At 40.1% G+C, this 10,533-nt stretch overlaps 1 protein-coding gene across 1 annotated transcript in view; it reads left to right on the top strand.

Annotated features, from left to right (window-relative positions):
* Positions 1 to 5,667, top strand: part of GPR158 (G protein-coupled receptor 158) — a 438,191-nt gene extending 432,524 nt beyond the window's left edge. The window contains exons 10-11 of the mRNA XM_011963821.1: positions 102 to 248; positions 1,229 to 5,667. Of these exons, the coding sequence (XP_011819211.1) occupies positions 102 to 248; positions 1,229 to 2,725 (1,644 nt within the window). The 3' untranslated portion in view covers positions 2,726 to 5,667. The remainder of the gene's footprint in view (positions 1 to 101; positions 249 to 1,228) is intronic.
* The last annotated feature ends 4,866 nt before the right edge of the window (positions 5,668 to 10,533 follow it).

Raw genomic sequence — 10,533 nt, 5'->3', positions numbered from 1 at the left:
GATCTATATATATATAGATCTATATATATAGATCTATATATATATCTGCAATGCCTTACAGTGAGCTAGGTTCTACAGCTCATACTGAATTTCTGTTTCAGTTTTCACATTCAAGCAATAACCCACGAGATGATATTGCTACAGAAGCATATGAGGATGAGCTAGACATGGGCCGATCTGGATCCTACCTGAACAGCAGTATCAATTCAGCCTGGAGTGAGCACAGCTTGGATCCAGAGGACATTCGGGTAATGCCAGTCCTCTTTCTTCCTATTTCAAATTAGCCTTATTTATACAGACAGGCATGTGTGGGTTGGTGGCGGGGGTCTGTGTGCATGCATGTGCATTCATGTTTGTGCGTGTATGTCTCAGAAAGGGAATGTGTTTGGGTATGAACTGAAGATGTCAAATGCAGAGTTAATCCGGTTCTGAAATATATGAACCATAGTATAAATTAGAATGCACAGGCCATTTCAACTTTTATAAGTAGCCTGGTCAACCTAAGGAGTTTTAACTGACTTATTGGTATTCATAGTGATAAACTGATTAGACATGTTCCATAATACATGTTTATGACATCTTGCTTAGGGAAAGGTAGGATAGATCCATGGAGCAGAGAGGAGAGCCTGGATTATTTAAAATAATCTATGGCAACATATCAGCATCTGAAGGAAGCAGATGTTTTTAGCAGTCAAAGGACTGTTACTTACCCTCTAAGCCTAATCTAACATCACATGTAACTTGATCAATGGCTACATGATGCTTCCAATACTACTCAGGGATATGGTTCACCTATAAACAACATGCTGTGTTTTGTTCTGGTCCAGGCTCAGTCTGGTCCACACAACTTGCACGTGCAAAGTGCTTGCTCCTTGATGCAAGGTTAGAATACATGAATTCGTGTCTTAAAGTCCACACTTTATGTGAAGCAGAACACAAAATCAGAAAATACAAATCAGAAAAGTACAAATCAGAAGGTGCTTGCTCCTTGAAGCAAGGTTAGAATACATGAGTTCATGTCTTAAGGTCCACACTTTATGTGAAACAAAATGCAAAAGAATCAGAAAGTACAAATGGGGAGAAAATCGACAAGTACGTATGTCAGAGAAAGCTGTAGAGCAGTTGCCCTAAAGAGCCCAAGTTTACTGAATTCTAGTACCATGTAGTGATCTTCTGTGGCCGAAACACTAAATTCTACACTTCTTTGAATTTGCTTTTGTTCTGGCAGGATGAGCTGAAAAAACTCTATGCCCAACTGGAAATATATAAAAGAAAGAAGATGATCACAAACAACCCTCACCTCCAGAAAAAGCGGTGCTCAAAGAAGGGCCTAGGTCGTTCCATCATGAGACGCATTACCGAGATCCCAGAGACAGTCAGCCGGCAGTGCTCTAAAGAGGACAAGGAGGGCACCGACCATGGCACAGCCAAAGGCACTGCCCTCATCAGGAAGAACCCCCTGGAGTCTTCAGGGAACACAGGGAAATCCAAGGAGGAGAACCTGAAAAACCGAGTCTTCTCACTCAAGAAATCCCACAGCACTTATGACCACGTGAGAGACCAAACGGAAGAGTCCAGTAGCCTACCCACAGAAAGCCAAGACGAGGAGGTGACAGAAAATTCCACACTGGAATCCCTGTCGAGTAAGAAACTGACACAAAAACTAAAAGAAGACAGCGAGGCTGAGTCCACGGAGTCGGTGCCATTGGTGTGCAAGTCAGCGAGCGCTCACAACCTCAGCTCAGAGAAGAAGCCTGGACACCCACGAACGTCAATGTTACAGAAGTCTCTCAGTGTCATAGCAAGTGCCAAGGAGAAGACTCTCGGATTAGCTGGGAAAACCCAAACAGCAGGCGTGGAAGAAAGTGCTAAATCCCAGAAACCTCTGCCAAAAGATAAAGAGACAAACAGAAATCACTCAAATTCTGATAACACAGAGACTAAAGATCCTACCCCCCAAAACTCAAATCCTGCGGAGGAGCCAAGAAAGCCTCAGAAATCTGGGATTATGAAACAACAAAGGGTCAACCCCACCACTGCCAATTCTGACCTGAACCCAGGCGCCACCCAGATGAAGGACAACTTTGACATTGGGGAGGTGTGTCCTTGGGAGGTTTATGACCTGACCCCTGGTCCTGTGCCTTCAGAATCAAAAGTTCAAAAGCATGTATCTATTGTGGCTTCTGAAATGGAGAAAAACCCCACTTTTTCCTTAAAGGAGAAATCTCACCACAAGCCTAAGGCAGCTGAAGTTTTTCAGCAATCCAATCAGAAGCACACAGATAAGGCTGAAGTATGCCTTTGGGGGAGCCAAGGCCAGTCCATTTTGGAAGATGAGAAGCATTTGATTTCCAAGACTCCAGTTCTCCCAGAGAGGGCAAAAGAGAACGGAGCTCAGCCTCATGCAGCCAATGTGTGTGCTGGGCAGAGTGAAGAACTGCCCCCCAAAGCTGTAGCATCAAAAACAGAGAATGAAAATCTCAACCAAATAGGACAACAGGAAAAAAAGACATCTTCTGAGGAGAATGTGCGTGGCTCCTATAACTCAAGTAATAACTTCCAGCAACCTTTAATGTCACGAGCGGAGGTGTGCCCTTGGGAGTTTGAGACCCCAGCTCAACCAAATGCTGGAAGAAGTGTAGCTTTACCTGCTTCTTCTGCTCTAAGTGCAAATAAGATAGCAGGGCCTCGGAAAGAAGAGGTCTGGGATACTTTTAAAGTGTAGCATCCCCAGGAAGAAGAGGAAAAGGAGGGAACCCCGGATTGGATAAAGACAGAAGATATAAGATTCAGAAATTCCCAAGAAGGATTTGTCAATCGAGGAAAACATGACAGATGGTTAGGTGAAGTCAGAAGTATGGGTAGAAGAGGACCTGGGGGGCAAGAGCAACAACGTCATAATGAAGTCAGACTTTGGTCAAGAAAGTCCTTCCCCTGGTAACACTAGGAAAATCTTTCCATTTCAGCATGTTTAAGGAAAATAGCCCACAGTGTCTGCCCTGATCAATATGTACCCATGGGACTTTGAAGATCCTAGGCCAGGTAAACCAGGAGGCAGAGAAGATGTACCAGATTTGCAAAGAAGGAAAAGGTATAAACGTATATAACTGAAATTCTAAGTAGCTGACCGAGAAGAACTTACTTTACCTATTTAACCTTGATAGCACTGCTAATTTAATGCATCCCAAAAATCTCTTTTATATTAATGATTGCTTTCATTTTCTTATAAATGTATGTTTCAGTACATCGTTGTGTCTCATATTCAAGCATTCCAGATTGTATAATTTTTGCATATAACTTTGGTATTATGTGACACAACACATTTATGCAATCTGCAGCTACTCAATTGTTATTGCACCTTACAGAATACCGGCTATCTATCAACTTCAGTTGATTCTTGAAGTACAGTAAGCTTTCTCTGGCTTCGGAAGCCATCACTGTTACTATAAAAACTTTCAGTTTTGGCTGTGGTTTATATATTGTGACTGTAAATTTGACTCTATTATTTCACATCATGGTTTGTTATACTGTCTTAATCAGGGTTTTTTATACAAGTTGAGTTACTTGTTTTGCACTTCTTGTTAGGACTCAGAAGCTTTATTAATATTGGAGATCAAGTGGTCCTACTTAGTCACATGTCTCAATAAGTTAAGGACAACTTATCCATTGTTTATTCAAAGTCAGAGATAGATAACACCTTCATTCCAATTAATTGTCCCTTTTAACTCTTTCAGTATTTCATACTTAGCAGCATTTCCTAAGGAAGAAGCTAAGAGTGAGAAAAATATACTGTGCATTATTATTACCTTTGGAAAGGGAAGACTCTAGGGATGACATGAGAAGTATAGCAGTACTACAGACCCGGGAAGTTTGCCTTTCAAAAAAACACAGGTAGCTCCTGATAGCACTTTCAAGGGATTATTTTTTTAAAGCGAAAAATTATGGTAGCATCAAGATCATTGTATGGATATATTTTTATTATGTGCACTGGAAATACAGTATTTTAAAATACCTTTATTTATTCTCGTAAATTCTTATTCATTGCTTCAGCTAGAGGTAGAACTTGCTGGGCTCAAATCCCAAAGAGGTTTTGTAAGCTTATTTATTCAAAGCCTATAAGGTGGTATGGAATCTTAATTCTCCCAAGCACTGGAAAATGTCTAAGTCCTGCAAATTGCCATTGTGAGCCACTTGCTCAAAATGTAACATGTAAGGTCTATTTGCAAGGCAAAGCAGCCCCCAAAGCATATTTTATAAAGCTTATTGCATTCCACACTGATCTCTTGGCATGGGAATCCTAAGCTGCCGACTTAGCCCTACCAATATGATCATGCAGTGAGATTCCAAAGCTCGGTCTCATTTCATTTAAAGAAGAATCACTCAGAAATAGAACTGAGACTTCCCTTTTTCTCCCTGTAAACACTGAAGTATCAACTGCTTATTTGGCCAGGACACTCCAGCACAAATAACTATTTGTTTATGTCACAAGCAGCAAGGAGGACATGCTAGGGTGATAAAAGATGGAGAAACAGAATCAGAGGGTGGATATAGGGCTGTTCTTAGTATTATTTTCAGTGGAAGGTAAAAACAGAATTCTCCATATTCATCGTCAAATTTTTCTCAGTGATTTTTCTATTCAGGAGTAAGCAAGCACTTCACTATTTTGCAAAGCTGCGCACAAATCTTCCTCACCCATTTGCTGGCTTTATGCATTACTCAGGTTGGTGGGGTCAGTTTGAGAAGATATAGAAATTCTATTTTTGTGTCTTTACACCATTTATTTCTTTTATCTCTTCCTTTTCAATGAAGGCCTATATGCTTGGTGACCTCCTTTAAGGAATCCTTGTGAATTGGGTTGGAAGTTCCTAGACCCACATACTTGTTTCATTTATGTCTGAAATTTGTTAGCACTTGATTCATTTATTGAGAAATATGCGGTCAAGCATCAGTGACTTTCTATTGCACTTCAGGATTGATCCTGCTAGAGATGTGACTTAAAAAGACTTGCCAAATTATACCTTAGCGACATTCTATAGTTCATAGATTATTCTCCACCAGCATAAATCAGTGAGAGTGCCTAGAGTCTTTCTGAGAGTTTCATTGCCATTATCACAAGAGAAGTTGAAATTTACAAGTCAGGAGGTTATTGTTCCAGACTGATAACCATAGAAAGTGAATAAACACTTTTAAGGTCGCAAACATTTGCTAGGTTGTCCTTCTCAATGCATGTGCAGGCTGCATCCTGTCCTTGTTTTTAAGCCAGGGTTTATAAATAAGTAGATTTATACCAATCTTAATAGAATTGTATATTTTATGCAAGAATTAAATGCTTTACGACATGAAGTATAACTCAACCCATTGTAAACTTTGGTGGCAATATGGATTTGAAATTCGACAGTTCTCTTGTATTTGCTTCCTAGGTTTCTGCATGCAAGTTATGACAGGTAGGACTGAAAAAACACTGCCTTTTGACTTCTAGCATTTAGCAACTGAGAGTCGTAGAGTCAATAAAGCTGTAAGTCTCTTCACTTAATCTGTGGTTCTCTTAAAACTATTATCTGAAACCTACAGCATCCCACCATGAAATATTTGGTAAATTTATGTTGTGACGTGTTGCAGCATGTAAATAATTATAACTTCTCTGCAATAAAACATATTTATATGAAAGTGATTTGTGGGGATTTGTGTGTTCATCTATAGAAAACTGAATTTATTTAGTCTAACTTTAAAAGAAATTCCATATATTTGTTTGGCTCTGGTATCCTTGTGCACATTCATCTTCATGTTGCCAATCCGTAGGAATATGTGATTAGTCAAATGTGGCCTCAAACACACAGGTAATCATTTGGGAGGCAAGCAGACCTATTCGTGGTTTTGATTTAAGACGGCTCTTCCCAAATGGGAACTAACTCAGCTACTATTTTTGTTTGCTTGTTTACTCCACACACAGTACCAGGAAATCGGCTAAGAAGTGATGATACAAAGATAACCCCCCCTTCAGGAACACTCAGGCTCATGAGAGTATCCAGTCACTGGTATAATAATATGCAGATGAGCATAACTAAGGTCAGAGAAGTCTCACTAGAGAGTTCAGGTTCACCAGACTGAAATTCTGCAAAGGCAACAAACAGGTATCAAAGGGAAACTGTTGTAAGGCTGGAGAAGTAACTGAGCACAGACTTACACACCACGCTTCAGGTTAACAGCAGCTTCATCCTGGAGCACTGGAAGCTATAGGGCAGCTTTTAAAAGTGGCATAATGAAGTCAAAAATTAGATCATTTTGGAAGCAGCCCTGAAATGGACTGAAACGTGAAGAGACTAGAGGAAGCTAAAAAGATGAGTGTGAGAGTCATGATGAGAGAAGATGAGAGCCTAAAAAGGAGATGGAAAGATTCGTGTTTATTTCATCAAAATCACATCTCCAATTGGGTTTACTATTTTATTATACTCATGTGAAATGGGAAAAATCAGGTTACTTAGATAACTGTCAAATATAATTTTTTTTCTAAGTTTGTTGACATTTTGGCTAATTTCAAAAGCGTTGATAGCCCTTTCTGAAGACTGGTAGACCTCATATCATCTGTTCATGAGGAAAGCCGAAGAACAGGATCCCAGGTCCCTGCCATGGGAAAACTTGGTACTAAACTGGCCTGGGAAAGAAGGCGTTTGGGGCATATTGCAGTATGTACTGAAGTTCCTACCAGCTCAGAAGCGCTCTAGAAAGACAACCAGGCCTAACAAGAGGGAAGGGGAGGGAGCGGGTCCCCACCTCATCCCTGCACCCTTCTTTGGATGAAGCATAGCAACTACCTTTTCCCATCTGCTCACACCATTGCCACTGACAAAATTTTCAGTTATTGCTGGACTTGCCTAGTTGACCTGCCTGACTATATTATTTTTCATATACATTGTTTCTTTGTTGTTTCTTTGTTCTAAATTTAGAATCTTTCTGCTAAAAAAAATGCCTAAGGGAAATCAGAAATAGACTTAATCGCATAAAAACTAATCATGTAAATCTGGTGTCCTAAAACAGTGCAAGTTAAGATTTTCTTGTATCAGCATATTCCATCTTTTCTTCCTGAAAAGACAGCAATCAAATCTTTCTAATTTGGATTGTTTTCTCTTTAAACATTTTGATTCTTAGTACAAGGGCAAAGTTCAAGCATCTTGTGTGTTCTAATTCAGCATTAACTGGCTAGAAGGCAGATAATGAAATGTATGAATTGATTTTTAATTTCCCTCTCTTTCCCTGTGATGTGAAAACTGCCAGAAATAAAACTGTCTGATCAAGTGAGCATGGAAAATAAGGGATAAATATAGGAAGAGGCCTGTGCTGCACAACAGTCACATTCCTAGAAAGAAAAATAACTTAAATATGCAAATAAAAGGTTCATGCCAGTTCTTGTAGAACATACTCCCATTTCAGTTCAATCAGCAAAAGAAAAAAATTCCCTCTGTTGTGCACACAAGAGAAAGATTCATGCAGTTTTTACTCCAGCTACACCAAGAGGTTTGATTCTTCCATGCCTTTTGTGTTTGCTCGTTGGTCCAATTCAAATTCTCTCCCCTTCTCCCTGCCAACATGTTATGTACACCTTAATGCTGGAGTGATCATATATTTTATTGGCCAAAGAAAACCTTTGAGAGTAAACGGGCAGTATTATACAATACACCTGGCCGGGCACTGTAGCTCACTTCTGTAATCCCAACAGTTTGGGAGGCCAAGGTAAGAGGATTGCTTGAGACCAAGAGTTCAAGACCAGACTGAGCAACATAGCAAGACCCATCTCTACAAACACACACACCATTAGCTGGGCATGGTGGCATGTGCCTGTAATCCCAGCTACTCAGAAGGCTGAGGCAGGAGGATCCCTTGGGCCTAGGAGGTTGAAGATACAGTGAGCCATGTTCATGCCTCTGCACTCCAGCCTGGGTGACAGAGCAAGACTCTGTCTCAAAAAAAAAAAAAAAAATTAATTATACCTGGATAACAGTGTAAATTGGGACTATCCCTGGTCACCCAGGATGTTTGTTTTCCCTATTTCAAGGAGCAGCACAAAGGCCCCTGTTACCTCCATGAAACTTTTCCTAATGCCTCAAGCCAGAATGAATTCCTTCTTCTCAGCTTGCCTTAGGAATTTGCTTAAGTCTCTTACTGCACTGACTTGCAATTTAGTTACATACTCCACTGAGTCATCTGCTAAATTGAGGGCTCTATTCGTCTATAGATCCCTAATCTCCAGCAGTGTGCTTTGCCCTGAGTCCAATAAATATTTGCCCAATTGGAATTTTTGATTACTAATCACTGCTTAAAATACACCTGAAAAGAAAGAGAAATTCAGAAGTTGGGTGAGAACTTGCTGTGGCACTTCAAAAATGTTGATTAACTAGACTTCCATATAAATTCTGGCAGTTCCTGGAAAACCCACAGTATGACTGAATCATGTTAATTCTAACTCTCCAGGTTTGTAACGTTTAGTATTGACTTGCCACCATAAGGAAAGAGAAGCCTAAGGTTCTGGCCATGGCCCAGTTTGTTAGAGCTATAAAAGATATTTCCATAGATCATAAAAAGTAAGAAATATTGCATTAGGTTGTAGGAACTTGAACTTGCTTTTAGTTATTTGAACTCTTTCTGAAAAATAAAGCATGGCTGAGTCTATATAAAACATCCACATGAAAATAGATTCTGATGTTTGGCTTTCAGATGCTTCTGAGAAGTGAGATATTGAGTTTGAACAAACTATTTGGACATTTGGTTGACTTGAGAATTTCTTATCCATGTTTCATGTTATATAGAAGTAGTCATATGCTTGCATATAACCATAAGTGTTTCATGTGTGAACAGAAATATATATGTTATATGTAAATACATACACACATATCACTTGTTGGAAATTGGAAAAATATATAAAAAGCATCTAAATTTGCCACATAGTACAGATATTAAAAGATCATGAAAAATATTTTTTCTTTCTACATCTCAAAGACTAATAGCAATATGCACATATGGTGAATAATCTACAGATTCGTCCCCCTGCCTTTTACATTACACGCTGCTTATAAGTTGAGGAACTGAGATTTATTATTGTAGTCCTTAGACAAAATTTGATGTTGGAACCATGTAAATAGAGATTAAACCAGAGTCAAGGGGCAGCCAATAGGGAGTCTACTTTCTGACACATGAGAAAACTGGAAATAAAGTTGTTTAAGAGCACCCAGGCACAAACTCAGTTTCAGGACCACTTGAATGAAAGGGTCAGCAGGTTGACTGCCCTGTAACTATTTGCTGGACCATGGGAAAGCTAGAAAGGCTATCATTCAAATATATAATAGACACTCATCCTCTTTACAGCCCCCTGTAAAGAAGGAGAGGAGTCATCTATTTTCTCAGCTCTGATGGTATCCTACCTGTACAGTCACCTGCCTCTGTACACCTCCGCCAGTGATGAGGGACCTAGAAGGCATGGAAAAGCCAAGGCAAAGCATACCTTTCCTCTTGCTTTGTGTACCCACTTACTTTCATTAAATTTACATGTCTTCGACTAAGTTTAGAAACATGGGCAAGGCGCAATGGCTCACACCTGTAATCCCAGCACTTGGGGAGGCTGAGGCGGGCAGATCACCTGAGGTCAGGAGTTCGAGAGCACCCTGGCCAACATAGTGAAACCCCGTCTCTACTAAAAACACAAAAAATTAGTCAGGTGTGGTAGCGGGCGCCTGTAATCCCAGCTACTCCGGGGGCTGAGGCAGGAGAATCGCTTGAACCCGGGAGGCGGAGGTTGCAGTGAGCTGAGATCACACCATTGCACTTCAGCTTGGGCAACAAGAGCAAAACTCCATCTCAAAAAAAAAAAAAAAGTATAATAAACTTGAATTAAAAACACATAGAAACAAAAATCCTAAAATACATTTTAAAAAACCACATGTGTAAGTTGGGAGATATTTGATAGGTATTTTATAACAAGTACAAATAGTGGTAAATACCGCTGATAAACAACAGTAGGGGTCAGGCACAGTGGCTCACACCTGTAATCCCAGCACTTTGGGAGGCTGAGGCGAGAGGATTGCTTGAGCTCAGGAGTTCAGCCTGGACAATATGGTGAAACTTTGTATCTACAAAAAAAAAAAATCATAAATTTGCCAGGGGTGGTAGCTTGCCATAAATTTACTCAGGAGGCTGAGGGTGGAGGATTAGTTGAGCCTGGAAGTTTGAGACTGCAGTGAGCTACAATTGCACCACTGCCCTCTAGCCTGGGTGACAGAGTGAGACCCTGTCTCAGGAAGAAAAGAAAAAAGAAAAATAACAGAGGATGAAAAAAAAATCAGGAGTACGAGACCTTGTTTTGAAACTTGGTTCCACCACCAGGTATCTCTGGTTTGGAAAAGTCTCTTCAATTTTCTGTGTTTACATTTCTCCACCTGAACAAGGGAAGTTTTGAAAGAGATGGCGTCTCAGGACCTTTCTCATCCAATGACTAAGATTGTGTGTGTGTGTGTGTGTGTGTGTGTGTGTGTGTGTGTGTGTGTG

This window comes from Colobus angolensis, unplaced genomic scaffold, assembly GCF_000951035.1.
Source record: "Colobus angolensis palliatus isolate OR3802 unplaced genomic scaffold, Cang.pa_1.0 Scaffold63, whole genome shotgun sequence".
NCBI lineage: Eukaryota > Metazoa > Chordata > Mammalia > Primates > Cercopithecidae > Colobus > Colobus angolensis.
The sequence above is the reverse complement of the archived record's forward strand: the minus strand, read 5'-3'. Positions and strand labels throughout refer to the sequence as shown.